Here is a 14,729-nt window from a genome sequence, read left to right as displayed (position 1 = left end):
ACGCCACACATCTTCAAAGTCTCAAGTCAACAGCAGCATTTAAACCTCAATCATATAACCGGAAACATTTGAGGGTTAATTTACAAGGCATAATCTTTTAAATAGAATATATGGCATCTGACCATTGTCTCAATATTTCCCTTTGAGATATCCCCCCCCCCCCCCCCCCCCCCCCCCGCCCACAGACATAAGTTTATACCCCAAAAATCCCAATGACAGACCTCATGCCCAGTTAACAGTCTCACATTGTTCTAGAGAATAGGATTAAAAATATATACTATTGACTTATTGACTTCCAGTGTATGTTTTCCCTACTATTTTTCAAGTTTAAAAAGTTCTCCTTTGTCACAATGCAAGCTCAGAGGTCTTTTCTACATACACACACACACACACACACACACTCTCTCTCTCTCACACGCACACACTCACACATACATATATACTGTATATATATATTTATATATTAGAGGAATTTTTAGCTGAGAAGTTAGGCAAAGTACTAGTAGTAATGTTCATTTGGACGGAATTCATTCAAAATGAGAAGGAATTAAACTCTTTCCTCTCCAGTTTTTCCCTTTTGAGGAGGACAAAATTTGAGGAATTTGGGAAGCGCTACAACATCACATGACTACTCAAGAGCAGGTAGCAAGGTAAAAGTAACAAGAAATAGATAAAAGGCCTGAACTTGTACAAGGCAGAGAGATGGGCAGACGATATGGCTCTCTGTGGCATGTGCATTCCAGGGCCCTACTGACAGCAAGGGAAAATGTACAAAGTTCAAGAGCGGGTTAGAGAGAGCGCAAAGACCATCAGATAAAGGGGACGATAGTGAATGTGTTGTTTAAAACGGGAACAGAGCTAAAGCAATAGTGCAAGACTACGCGGCGGGTCAAGGGAGGGGACTAGAAGGGAGAAACAATTATTCTGTCTGCCTGATTCATCGGTACACCAGGTGAGATATGGTGCCAGATTTGAAGTTGAGCTGATGGTTGGGCACGAAGCTGTGCTGGGGATTCTTTCGCGTGCATATATCCTTTGCATACAAGCCCATGCACGAGTCACATGACACCTTAGAGCAGTTCACACAGGTGTGTGATGCACCTGGCTTGTTGCAAAACCCACATCGCGATCCCCCCAGGCTTAATCGCTCGCTGCTGCCCCCCTTTGGCGTTGTCAAGGCAACAGACTTGCTTGGAAACAGCTTAGTGGACATGAGGGGTTTCTCCACCATCTGGGGGTGAGGGTGGGGGTGAGAGTGTGAATGGGTCAGTGTGAGGGGGTGCGGATGGAGATGGGAGTGGGAGTGAGTGTTAGAGTAGACAGAGAGCTTTTCCTTCACAGGTATGTATCCATCGAGGGGTCGTGGGGATTTGGGGTGGTAGTCCTGGAGGCCACAGCAAGGGGAGGGGTCCACATCATGACAGGCAGAACAGAGGATCATGTCACACCTCTGACAGGAGGCCATTGAGGAGCAGCCCAGCCCACACCCCTGACACTTCACACTACCATGACCTTTGAGCAGCCACCCATCCCTCGCATCCCGAGGCTCTCTGGATGGAGGTCGAGATGGGGTCTGCCTTCCTCCCGTCCCAGCACCACCCCTCTCCGTGTACAAGTCAATCTCATCCAAAGAGGACAGGTGGTAGGATGTGTACGCATCAGCTGGGGGAGGTGACTGAATTGGGAAGAAATCCGCAATAGGACTATAGGAAGGTGGAGCTGCCACGGAGAAGAGAGATGCTGAGGTGCTGGGCCTGATTATCTCATCCTTCATATCCTCCTCAGCATCCACAAACAGAGGCTCCTTCCTCAGACTCAATGAGGCCTTCAAGACAGGCTTGCTAACTGCTGGGTGCCAGTGCCCGGCCCCATCTGTAACATCCACAGACTTAGACGGCCGGCTACCTCGCCTCAGGTGGTGGGCATGAGGCCTCTCTATATCCAGCGGCCGCACAGACAGCCGAGCCATATCTGCCCCAAGGCTGTCGCGTCTGCGGAGTGCCTCGGCACAGCCAGCTGCATCATCTCTGCAACCTCTGCGGAGTTCCAGGGCCTCCAGCTCTGAGGCTGAACCACGGGCCAGAGCCACTACCTCTCCCAGAAGACGACACTCCGCCTGGGCCAGGAAGAGCTCGAACGCCAACTGGCGGAGATGATTTACGCCTCCTGGGTGCTCCTGCAAGTGGAACTGCGAGTCATGGTCACAGGCGTAGCCGATGGTGCGCATCAGAGACCGGAGTTCAGCATCAGAAATGGCAGACTGCAGATGGTACACGTATGGACCGGTGAAGGTCTAGAAGAGAAATGGGTTAATCAGCATTAGTGTCAGTCATTTAAAAGAGTTTGACATGAGAAAACTAAAATCTGGCCTAAAAATCTAATTGCATGTTATTTATTTAGTATCATATATTTTAAGTATAGGTTTGTTTTTCAACTGTGTTTAACAACATTACAAATTACAAAGTGTAAAACTTGCAGCAGTGTTAGAAAATATTACATCACATACAGATGTTGTCTAAAGAATTTAAAAAACAAGGACAAGCAACTTAGGAGGGATTGCAGGTTTATAGTGGTTGGACAACTCATTTGTTTAGATATATTTTTACATTGTGTGGTGTTATAATTAGACAATAAATACTCAAACCAACTATAAACTAAATTAGACACTACTTATAATGACTATACTATGTTAAACTGATATTGTAAGATGTATATGGTATGGGTTATGAGTCAGTTGCTGATGTTACTGTGTTCCTCGTGGTGTTATTAGATAGATTAGATATTATTAGATAGATTAGATATTAGACCTCATCAAATATGGACTCAAAGAGCTGACATTATATTAAAAACAGAAAAGGTAACTCGCAGCCTACACCATGAATCTGTAAAGATTCTGTATTCCTTCTGTACATGTCAGTCCTCAGAGATCATCAGTCTTTGTGACCAGTGCACAGCTACTACAATAGAGGCACTTAGTGAAGATGTGCAAAAAGCTCTTGCTTCCACCTAGAGGTTGTAAAAGATATTTACGGTATAGCACCTCAAAAAACTAGCATGGAAAACAGCTGGAGGACCTCTGAAGGGAGAATTAAGATAATCTAGATCTTTTTGTCTGTGCATGTCATGTTTTTTTTTTTCCAGATCTAAAAGTTGCACAACAGCTTTCTACAAGTTAAATTAAATGAACAAAATGTCCTTTGCATGTCACAGTATCTTGTCATTTTGAAACTGTTTATAGAGAGATTGAGAAATGTATATGGTGAATACATGGCTGTTTTACCAACATTTTAATAACTAAATATTTGGTTTATGGCAGTCTCAAGTATGATAATGTGACAACCCTTGGAGTAAACTCAATTCACCTTTATACATCTGAACTCCTTCTTCCAGGGGAAAAGCAAGAGGTTGGTGCAGATGGTTTCCAGTGTGTGGAAGGCTCTCTCCAGGCTCTTGATGTTCCCCCCTCTCTGGCAGCGGAGAGAATTCTCCACCACTTCATAAAAACGCACCATCCGGAATCGCTGTCCCGGATCTGGCTGGTAGGCCCCGAGCAGAGCTGTGGCTGTGGAGAGCAGGGCCTCGCTGTCCTTGTGTCTCCCTTTATCCCCCTCTGGTGCAGTTCCAATCCATGCGTATTCCTCCTCCAGTCGCCTCTCCAGTGCCGTCACGTACCTCCGAAACAGGTCCTCTTTTAACTTGGCATCCATTATCGGCAGCGGACTATCAGTCGGCTGTTATACTTTTCTGAGAGAGCCTCACCCCTTTTAGCATACCCTGCACCAACATGCCACATTCAAGCACCATTTTTGGTCACCATAATTCACTGTACACGCTGGCACACACTCAACGTTAATAACGTTTTGGAGAGGTGGCAGAGGGATGAGACTTTGTGTCCAATCAGCAGCACATCCCTTAAACAAGAGACGCAGTTGTCTGGTGCTTTCAATTGGCGTAGCTAGGCTGCAGCCTGTAGGGATGCCTTCTTATAGGCATTTCTAGTATTGGCTCAAAGCCTGACTTGTTTCCAGACAAACGGGCCTATGTCGTGCAAGATGAGGTCAGAAGGAGCCTTTTTCTTCACGCTCTGTTAATGCTGGGTTGTATCTATTCCAGTCCTTTTCAATGTGTGCTGAGTTCAAGGTCACTCATCTTGAAGACGCATTCTTGATCGTGCGATTCTTCCGAGTTGTCTCCAAGCTGTAATGACACCAGATAGCTTTATAAAAAACTGAAATGTCTCATTATGGCACACACAAATAAAGAGGGAATCTTGGATTACATTTATTTCAATTGACTCAGTCAGCGTTACTACAATCCAAAAGAAAAAGCATCTGTAAGAATCATCATTATAAGCATTTTTTAACATAATTCCTATGGCTCAGTTATGAGAGATGGTGTACAGGCACCACTATTTGAGAAACATGAGTGGGATGATGTGTGGATCCATCGTGTGGGCTATTTTATATCAGTCTCAGAGCCAATGGGTTGGACTGATTAGATTATTTGCATGATACACCCAACCAAGAGAAGGCTCGGGGGAATGACGTACATATTCAGGATCAGAACTCACTATTGATAGACATTTCTCCTTTTGTCTAGCGAAGTGTTTACGCCAATTTAAATGTGATTTGGCGATACTACATACGTGTGAACCATGTTAGCCTGCACTTAGCTTAAGATAGCTAAAATTAAGAAGGCAATATTAAACATACGGATATGGTTATGAATACGTGTGAGGCTAAATCTCATATGAGGCTTTATGAGGGTTTCTGCTCCTCGTTCACAGGCGAGTATGGCCAGCTATTCCAGTTACCTCACATATCAACCTTAGCGAGCATCCGTTTAGCGAGCTAGCAAGAAACATGCCTTAGCTAACAACATCACCATGCCTTACTATTGCGCATCAGCTGCAACAGAGGCAGTCCGTCACGACCAATGTTGATAATGAGGGACGCTCTAAATACGGCTTGTAGGCTACGTTATTTTTTCATGAATCTCGAAGCCGACAAAACCCGATGCTGTCACTGGCATGGCCCCTCGACTCAGTACAAGCTAAGCAGTGAACGCCCATTTCAGCGCAGCTGGCTAGCTAACAATTGCTGTAGCTAGCAGGGCGGTCCATCGCTAGATAGGAATCACTGGCGATTTTACAGCCAACTATCTACACATATATAGCCATTGTAGCACGTATCTTCTGCGACCAAGTCTAATTCAGCTTCAGCTAACAGACCACACCGTTTTCAAACCAGAAACACCACCACCCGCACACCTTACCTTTAAACAAGTGCTAGCCGTGGCTAGCTACGCCTCCTCAGCTGTTGGAAATTCCCATAATCACAACGCGCATGCGCACGGTTCTGACAGTTCATCAGCATCAGGAGCCCACGTGGAAAGAAGGAGCCGGAGCAGGAAGGGATGCAGAGCCCACCGACTACATCACTACCACTGCTCACTGTGAGTTGCATTAATACACAGGTTTATTTTTAGAAAACTACGTCCATGAAGAAGCACACAGAAAATAATTTGTCAAAGCTTCAATTAAACAATATAGTTTAATATACACTACTCAAAAGTAGTAAGGGGTATTGGGACAGTTTAGTGTTTCACTCTATTGTTTATTCTGTGACATGTCTGAATTTTCATTTTGTGTTTTGTGAATATTTCTTTGGTCAGCAAAAATAATGCAACACATTTCATTTGACTTTTATCGCATATCCATGCACATGCATACATGCACCCATATCCCTAACTAATTTAGAGTAGTGTAATATACAGTATTTTTCAGAATAAGCACACAGTATATGTTTGCAATATAGTTTAATATGCAAAGGGACAAAACCCCAGTTAATTTAGATTTTTTTTTGTAATAAGTAAATGTTTCACTCATCCACCCCTTTGATTTTAAAATTATGTTTACAAGTTTTTAATACAAATAGTGCCAATGACCATTTTTTTGAGATAGGATTAAGTTTATGTCATTTGTCATACATATTTGCATGGACTGTCAGACAGAAGTTATTTCCCCGGGCTCAGGGAATGTATCCTGGGCATTTTCACTTTTGGCGTTTTATAGACATAATATTTTACAGATAACTTAAAATAAAAATAAGTGAAATAGATAAATATAAACAGAATAAATGTGTAATACGTAGCTGCAGCCCTGAATCATTTGTTTGACCTCTTGACAACTTCTCGTGTGTTGTACTTGGAGCCGTAACTCCGCCCTCGCGCATAAAAAACAGACCTGGTGACGTCGTTCCAGGAACGGTTGGTGGGGGACTGACGACTCAGTGAAGAAAAGAAATGGCGATGCTCGGAGGATTTAGCGCAGCACAGCACAAGAAAAACCTCTCCGAGGGCAGCGGCGACGTGTCAGAATTCGTCTGTCCAGTTTGTCTCGAAATCTTCGAGAGTCCCGTAACAACACAATGCGGCCATACGTGAGTATTTCGCCTGTTTTGTCGATCGTCCTCCCCTCAACCCACGTCTACCACCAGCGATTCAATAGCAGGAGGCAAAAATAACACAAGGGAATGCTTGTTTCTAAACATGTCGCACCACCGGAGCTGCGAGGCATCGACCGTGCGTGTGCCTGCACTCGTTGTGACCTCTTAATTCTATTTATTCACTTCAATATTTCGCAGAAGCGATGCCAGCTTGCTAAATCACTTTCAGTTTTGTTTACATCAAAGAGGAGGCCTCACCTGGGAGTTGTAGTTTAGACGTCTATTGCTCGGACTCGTCAAGCTAGTGAAAGGACTACAAGTCCCTGCGCCCTCTTGAGGTGGGGACTTTCCATCGGATTTACAGGAAGCTCTGTACAGGAGCTTTACACGGATCTTAGGGAAAATGACAGCGTCTGTTTTCGTATATTGTGCTTTCATGTCAGCCTATAAATAGTAGTAATACTTTCACTTCTTAACACCAGAGGCTAAATTTAAAATCTGATCACGTTTTCAGAGGCTTGTTCCCCTACATTGTTCATTTAATGGCTGCAGCTAACAATTATTTCATCATCGCTTAATCTGCAAAGTGGTCTCATGATTAATCGATTAAGCTTTTAGTTTATATAAAGTTAAAAACTTGTGTAAAGTGTCCATCGCAGTTTCTCAGAGCCCAGTGTCAAATGTTGCTTTTGTCGAACGAACAGTCCAGAACCCAAACACTCTTTATTTACTACCATACGTGACAAAGAAAAGCAGGAAGTTCTTACATTTAAGAAGCTGAACCCAGCAAATGTTTGACATTTTTTCCTTTAAAAAAGTGACTAAAACGATTAATCAACTATCAAAACAGTGGGCAATCAAAGGTGCAGAATGGAGGATTTGGGCGTCTGTTGGCAGAAATGGAATATAACATTCATGATTTTGCTTTCATTATTCAGTGAAACTAGAAATTTTTGTGAGTCTTTTATATCTAGAGAGGGAGTGGACCTCTTCCACAGAGTCTGCCATGTTGCACTGCCATGTTTCCAGAGTAGCCCAGAATGGATAAACCAAACACAGGCTGTAGAGAGTGCCTTTCCCATCTTTAGCGCCAACGCAGGAGAGGGGTGTTCAGTTGGAGGAAATCTAAAACCTCACTGTTAGATGCCAATAAATCCTACACATTGGCCTTTTAATTTACTTTTAATTGACTCATTTATTAACTAATGGTCGAGCTTATTTCCTTGTTCCTCATCACATTTTATGCCGGTCACTTTTCAGGTTCTGCCAGAGTTGTTTGCAGGAGTGTTTGCGTCCTCAGAAGCCTGTTTGTGCTGTATGTCGGGCCGGGCTGGGCCACTGGACTAAAGCTGCTGATCTTGAAGCCGTTATCCAATCATCTGCGGCGTCTTGTAAGGGATGTGGAGCTCAGGTATGTTTAATGACAGTTTAAAAGCTTACTTCAGGTGTCTGAATGACCTGTGCTGGTTTGTTCTGATTTAGATTTGGGTCACTAGTTTGGCCAATACAACCACTGGGGCTAAAGATATAGTAACTACGTATACAGAAACTGAATCTGACACAGAGTCTAACCTTCAGTCTTTATATTCAGACAGTAGCAGACTTTAAAATGCAAACATTTGAGAAAAATTACTCTACATCATTGTATTTGTGCACTATAGTTACAGATGTTTATTTCCTCACTGTTCAGGTTGGCCTTTCCCAGATGAGAAGCCACACAGCTGCTTGTTCAAAATACCAGGAGTACATTGAGGAGGGAGTGAGGACCACTGCCCAGAGCCAGCCTACCATCATCAGGTGAACTCCCTCATTCAATCATTCCCTGTTATTAATGTCATAACCCTTCAATAGTTTATACCATAATGAGCAGTAAAGTGAGACTGTGTCTTCACTATGTTGTGTTCAATAATAGTAACACATCTCCACATCTGTCAAAGATGAAGCATTGGGGTTTTGTTATATTTTTATATATGTAATGATTTATTTATTTATATTTGGACACAAAGCAGAGGTGAATTTCTGAGGCCACTTTACTGTGTACTCTTTGTGTAGTGCATACATTTTATAATTAAAATTACAAATAAAGAAATGAACAGAAAGTAAATACTGTGTAGTGCACTAGGTAGGAAATAGGGAGTGATGTCTGTCACATCTAGGCCTGGGTTTGAAAAGTAGAATTTCCCATTCAAATTAATCTTCATTTGAATGATCCGCCTTTTCCTGATACGTTTAACACGGCCTGGAGGTAACACTCTCCAAGCACCATATGTAGGTAGATTTTCCATTTAGCAAGTAAATAATTAAACATGATCCGCTACACTGTATCAAAACAGTCCTGTAATTAAAAAAAAAAATTACTATTACTTTGTACCATGTTTCGGTGTCATTCATGGACGCACTTATTTCCTCGACTGTCTGTGTCAGAGTTTCACACACACGGCACAGGGACAAGGACCTCATGTTGCATTCAGGTGCACTTCACAAACTCTGAAATCCAAGTGCCACAAAGGTTGTTTAAAACAGAAACAGACAGAAACGGTTTCATTTTCATTTTCTTATTTTCGTTTGTTGAACACAGCCCTACATCTGTCATTACTTTCTTGTCCTTTGACCACAGCATTTTTAAGAATCTATTTCACATCAAAGCAAAATTTTAATTGTTACTGAAATATCCCTAACTGATTGGATACTGAATGGAATTAAATAAATCTGAGATTGCGTTGAATTGGGAACTTGTGATTCAGAATTGAATCGGTTCGCAAAAGCAGTCGCCATCCCCATTCTAGTCACAACTCAGGACTTCACTGTTCTCCTCTACACACTTCTACATTTTTGATTTAGTGATGAGATTACAAAAACAAGTTTGACAGAATATCTTAAAGGAAATTCCTAGCATGTAACAACACAGGTTTACTGTTACAGTTAACCTATAATATGTATGGGACAGCATAATGTTCTTTTCACCACCATCACTGTATAGATTGTGTATAAATTGTGGACATGAACGCCCTGCTGGATATACTTTTACAATCTAGTCTAATGTGGCCCAGGAAACACAAACCTTAATCCGGATCTTTTAACAGCAACTTTATATGCTCTGTGTAAACCATCTGCATGACTGCTCACTAGGTTTTACTTTCCAGTTGGTTTACCAAATCCCTTTTCCCCTCGTAAACAAAATACTTGCTGTTTTGTTTTCACCTCATCAATGAAATAACCTGAAATGTTTACAACAGATAGCACACAATTTCATGTACAGTGATGCTGAACAAATTACCTGTAGTTTAATTGTTCAAAACTACAACATTGAGATGCAAGATGTGAGAAGTAGAATTGCTTTTTATATTGTGACAATGTTTCATTATTTGGATGACTGCGTGCTCTTTCTTTAGATGATAACAAACAAGAACAGTTTGAAAAACAGTCACTTTTAATGTGGAAATGATGACTAATCAGGTGGTGGCCTTTTTATAATTCATTTCACCCAGTAAGAATAATTGAATTAAGTCAGAACATGGCATCTATTTGCTGTAAGGAAGCTTTTAAAAACTAGAAAGAGTTGACTATTATCTTAAATAAAAACTCTGTGTAGATGAAGAAGGTCTTTTCTCATTTTATGATATCAATGTCACTTTGTATATTAATATCAAAACAAAACTCTGTTTCCATTTCTACCCACATTGCAAGATTCTTATCGCTGGGAAACAACCTCTGTTGAACAAAATGTGCAAATACGGAATCAGTGGTGTGACACTCATTCATATCATTGTTTCTGTCCCACAGTCCAGTGCCAAATCGCTACACCTTCACCTGCCCATACTGCAACTGCCAGAACCTCGATCAGGACGGCCTGGTTGAACATTGCACTTCCCATCATGCTCGAGACACACGCCAAGTGGTAGGAAATCCTCACACTACACTGTGACTCCAGAGTCGCTCTTTAAAAATAAGGTTCCACACATTGTTTGGATTAAGCTAGGGTTTATTTGTTCATAGATCCTTTATTAATCTCACTATTTTTATGTGCAGGTGTGCCCCATCTGTGCCTCAATGCCCTGGGGGGATCCTAACTACAGGAGTGCCGACTTTTTCCAGCACCTGAAGATCAGACACACCTTCTCATACGATACCTTTGTTGTGAGTTGAGGCCCTCGACACCATCTGGAGTTTTTTATTTGTAATGTTAACGATCAGTTGACTTACTGGTTCTGTCTTCACCCATGTCTTTGCATGTCTTGCAGGATTACTCCACAGATGAGCACACGATGATCCAGGAGGCTCTACAGCGCTCTCTTTTGGACAACTGAAGTGTGAAGAACAATCCACCAGGAAGAGGAATGCAGTGAAGTGAAGGGGAGATGGTGATGTGAAGTCTTGAGAAGACAGAACAACACACTGTATCAACATTCATGGTGATACTGTATAACTAAGGGTAATCACTTTAACAGGGAATTGGTCTTGTTGCTATAAATCTATAGGTTTATTATTCCGAAAATTAAATCACGCAATATGGTTAAAAAAATCATATTGTACCGTCTGATTTAGGAGTGATTCTGTGTTTCTGGTGTGATAATCTCCTATCTTCCCCCAGTTGAGTCTGTAGACTTGATAGTTTGTTGATTATCTATTAAACTATGTTTGTTAAAGCAGTTTGTTCATTAATGACATGGTGTCATATAGCCAAAAACTTCCAAAGTTGTAATTAAATTCCCCTGTTGTCAATACTTGATGTTATAAGAGGGTCCGACCACTAGGTGGCTAACTATTGCCAGCAGATGACAAACTTCACTCGGTGATGTCGTCAAGTAATCTGAACAATAATATATAATAATCTACTCAAGAGTGACTCTGCATGTTCTCTCTCAAAAGAGGAGAGGTAGATTTTTTTGTTTTTATGTTTGAGTTTATTAGCAGATGGAAGCTCTGTCTTTTTTTATGCTGTTTCTGGGAAAAGTTTGTGTGAGAGAGCGTGTGTGTTCATTCTGTTTTCAGAGATCTACTGGAACGAATAAATAATATGAGGGTCGAACAAAGCCAGAGAGGGCTGTTTGCTTTATTGTAATGTTTCTCCCTTATGTCTTTGTGCCTGCTGGTAGATCTTGTTTCTGACTTCCAAAACTCATAGGGCTAATAGTTCATCCAGTGAACCAAAAGATGCAAGTAGGAGACCATCAGTGTGTCATAAATCGGTCAGTTCTGTGGGTTTTTTTTTTTTTTTTTTTGAGTGTGTGTGTGGTTTTTTTGTTTCTTTTTTCATTTTGGTGAGAATTTATCTGCATGTTCACGGCCATGGGGGGGCAGTAGAGTTCCACCGTTCTCTGGCCATCCATGATCGGCCCTCACCATCCTCCTGGCTCTGTTGCAAGACATAATTCAACACAGATTTCATTCTATAAATGTGCTTTACTCAATGCGTTGTTCAAATGCAGCTCAGAAAAATGTCACTGATCTTTTAGAAACCAAGGTTTTATTGGGGTTATTTGTTGTAGTTTTAACAGAATAACCACAGCTTTGCTTTTAGACAGTTGATGACGGACAGGACTTAAGATTTTAAATGTAATGTACTGTACTGTGTATATTTCATGCCCGGTGTCTTGGATGCTTCATCACAAAAGAAAAAAAAAATCCACTTTGTTTTGCTGGCTTTCATATTTTTGGTAACATCACTGCCAACAGTTCTGAAAAAAAATATATATATATCACCACAGTTATTATTTGTATGCTTCCATAACTGAAAGCATGTGGAGTATTGAGAAAATTCAGTTGGACTTGATTTTTACTGGATGTTTTTATTTTAATTCTTCAAATGTGAATTGTGTCTCTTATTTTACGTCTGTGTTGTTTTCCATGGACTTGTAATTGTCAGAAATCAAACACATTACATTAGTGCAAGACTTCGCACACAGTTGCATTGCATTTGTCTTCTACCAACAGGTAAATAAAACTTAATACACCCAGATCAAGTAGCTCTAGAGCAGAACCTTAATGCCTTTTCACGTAGTCTTTGGTGCCACTTAGCCCTAGATGTTCGTCTTTTCTCTCCAATAAAATGTGTAATAATTTTGTATATGTATCTCATGTATAATGACCTTTTTTTTTTCTTTCTCAATATATCTCTCATTCTCTTTTGTCAGCCCTGCTGTTAGTGGGTGCTAAATCCTGATAAATTAAAGCTCTTTAATTATTTAAACCCTGGCCCCAGAAATCAGGCGCAGTGATTTATACCTGTGTGTATGAGACGTGTGGGGGAAGAAACAACACTCGCTGCTTTGATGGATGACCATAGTGAGTGTTGTGTGTATGTGTATGTGTGTGTGTGTGTGAGGGAGTGCAGTTAAAAGGAAGGTAATGTGCAGGGTGCATCAATCCAAACTCAGGATTTGCTCAGTTGTCATAATCAGGGAGGGGAAAAGAAAGAAAGTAATTGTGGAATTCAATAAATAAGCCAACCTTTCTACAAACCTTTGTTCATATATTAGATGTCGGGGCAGTCCCACCATATCACACTAACAATGATCTTGCACTGTGTTTTTCGCTTTGTATTGCCTCTGTGTTAAGTTTATGATGAAACTTAGCCCTTCGGTGTACATTGTCCACAGGGAGAGAAACCCTCTCATCTCTATTCTTTCCTTTGTGTGCCTCTTGTATCTGTAATTACTGTAGCTAAATGATATTACTGTTTCTCACCTACCTCTACAGAGAATCTCACCCACCAAACTTCTTGATGTAGTCCCCCCTTTCTTTTCTTTTTTTTATTCTATTCCCCCCCTCCCTTCCCCGACCAGGTTTTTGCTCCTGGCAGATCGAGGAGAGACGTTAGCTGTGAGAGAACTAACGAGATACTCGAGCGCTTCTGGGCAGGAAGGAAGTCGAGCCGAAAAACATGGCAGGGAGAAGTCTTTCTTGTCTGTTTGGTGGCGGAGCTAAAAAGGGAGAGGGGGGCCAAGGTGGGGAATAGGAAAAGGAAGAAAGAGAGGAAAAAGGGAAGAGAAGTGAACACATTGAATAAAAATTTCATAAAGTTCAGCGTGTGGTTTCTTTGATGCGAGCAATAGATAGTGTGTGCAGTCTGCAGGCTCTGTGGAGGCAGCAATTAATGCTACATGTGCCCAAAGGCGCACTGTGAGAAGCGTGGGGACGGTGGCTTGTTTTAGAAGTGTGTCGCACCATCACTCTACCCTAGACACCCTTCCACCAGCCTTTTGTTTTCTTTAAATGTGTCATAAACCTCCTGTTTCACCTGCATGAGATTCCATCTGCGAACTTGTAGATTTATGCTCCTCTGTGGCTGTCTGAACTGTTATCACCGAAACATCTGAACAGTCGCAGGTGAACGCACCATGAGTCCAGTCAGTATTGGGGTTTTTTATTGTTGAGGGTGCACATTTTTGAGTCATGAGTCATGGCCCTGTGTGTCCCAACCCCCTCAGAAAAGAGAAGATGCCTCTCTGACTGTCTGCTTCATTATTGGCAGCAGTCTGACAATATTTCCTTTCGGATCAAATCCAAAGAAATGGTTTTCTCCCTGTATTAGGCTATTTTACTCTACTCCCATCACATAGCACATCTGCTTTATATTATTTGGTCAGAGAGAAAGAGTTAGTCAGCTAGGTATCAGGACTAACTCGTATCCATCACCTGGTGCTTTTAGTAGAAGAATATCTAACAAGAGTGAGAGTGTATCTGTGATATTAAAAATAGTTGTGTGATACACAGATAGGGTGACAAGAGATAGGAACTCCTCAAATGCCTGGAAAGTTCTCTCTCTCGGTTCATCTCTCTCTAGTTTTGCTGAGCCAGGTATCTGTGATGAGGTGTGGGCCGTGCGAGGAGAGCACTGGGAGTTTGTTCACCGTAAAATTCCTCAAAGTCAGGAGAAACAGGAAGAGCGGGAATCCTGCCACCCGGGCGCTGCAGCTCGGGCAGGTCGGTCCTCTCGAATGTTTGAACACAAAGTGCCAGTGGGCTTCCCCAACATCAATACTGGTTCTACACCAACTCCTCTTCCGCTTTTAAACTCTTAACAACCGACCCCCTACCTCAGCCAGACACACACACACACACACACACACAGCCTAAGAGCAACAAGGCTTAACTTTGATTTAATTATGCCTGCAACCAACTTGGCCCTGTATCAGCTGAAGTGAAACTTGCACATCTTGTGTGTGCATGCATCTATTTCTGTGCCTTCTTAAACCTGACTCCTGCCATCATGAAGCCAGAGGTACTCAAAAATGCACAGGTCACACAGTTTATCTTCACTCCTGTCTCTAAAAGAATCAT

At 41.8% G+C, this 14,729-nt stretch overlaps 2 protein-coding genes across 2 annotated transcripts; one reads left to right on the top strand and one right to left on the bottom strand.

Annotated features, from left to right (window-relative positions):
• Positions 1-206: 206 nt before the first annotated feature.
• Positions 207-5,341, bottom strand: spata2 (spermatogenesis associated 2). The gene is made up of 3 exons (XM_073470417.1): positions 5,275-5,341; positions 3,363-4,197; positions 207-2,293 (listed from the first exon to the last, which is right to left on the bottom strand). Exons 2-3 carry the CDS (start codon positions 3,705-3,707, stop codon positions 938-940), a joined length of 1,701 nt encoding a protein of 566 aa, XP_073326518.1. The 5' UTR covers positions 3,708-4,197; positions 5,275-5,341; the 3' UTR covers positions 207-937.
• Positions 5,342-6,229: 888 nt separating this feature from the next.
• On the top strand, positions 6,230-12,641 carry rnf114 (ring finger protein 114). Its single transcript, XM_073470874.1, has 6 exons — positions 6,230-6,440; positions 7,707-7,857; positions 8,137-8,243; positions 10,230-10,344; positions 10,476-10,583; positions 10,688-12,641. Exons 1-6 carry the CDS (start codon positions 6,304-6,306, stop codon positions 10,751-10,753), a joined length of 684 nt encoding a protein of 227 aa, XP_073326975.1. The 5' UTR covers positions 6,230-6,303; the 3' UTR covers positions 10,754-12,641.
• The last annotated feature ends 2,088 nt before the right edge of the window (positions 12,642-14,729 follow it).

Source organism: Pagrus major, chromosome 7 (assembly GCF_040436345.1).
Source record: "Pagrus major chromosome 7, Pma_NU_1.0".
In the NCBI taxonomy this organism is placed as follows: Eukaryota; Metazoa; Chordata; class Actinopteri; order Spariformes; family Sparidae; genus Pagrus; species Pagrus major.
Note: the sequence above shows the minus strand (reverse complement) of the source record. Positions and strands in the feature narration are given on the sequence as shown.

Excerpts from the sequence above, each read along its gene's own strand:
- spata2 (XM_073470417.1), bottom strand. The coding sequence starts at position 3,707 with ATGGATGCCAAGTTAAAAGAGGACCTGTTTCGGAGGTACGTGACGGCA. Across the intron at positions 2,294-3,362 it reads AGGAGTTCAGATGTATAAAG|ACCTTCACCGGTCCATACGT; the intron begins GTGAATTGAGTT and ends TTTCTCTTCTAG.
- rnf114 (XM_073470874.1), top strand. The coding sequence starts at position 6,304 with ATGGCGATGCTCGGAGGATTTAGCGCAGCACAGCACAAGAAAAACCTC. Across the intron at positions 7,858-8,136 it reads GTAAGGGATGTGGAGCTCAG|GTTGGCCTTTCCCAGATGAG; the intron begins GTATGTTTAATG and ends CTCACTGTTCAG. Across the intron at positions 10,584-10,687 it reads TCTCATACGATACCTTTGTT|GATTACTCCACAGATGAGCA; the intron begins GTGAGTTGAGGC and ends CATGTCTTGCAG.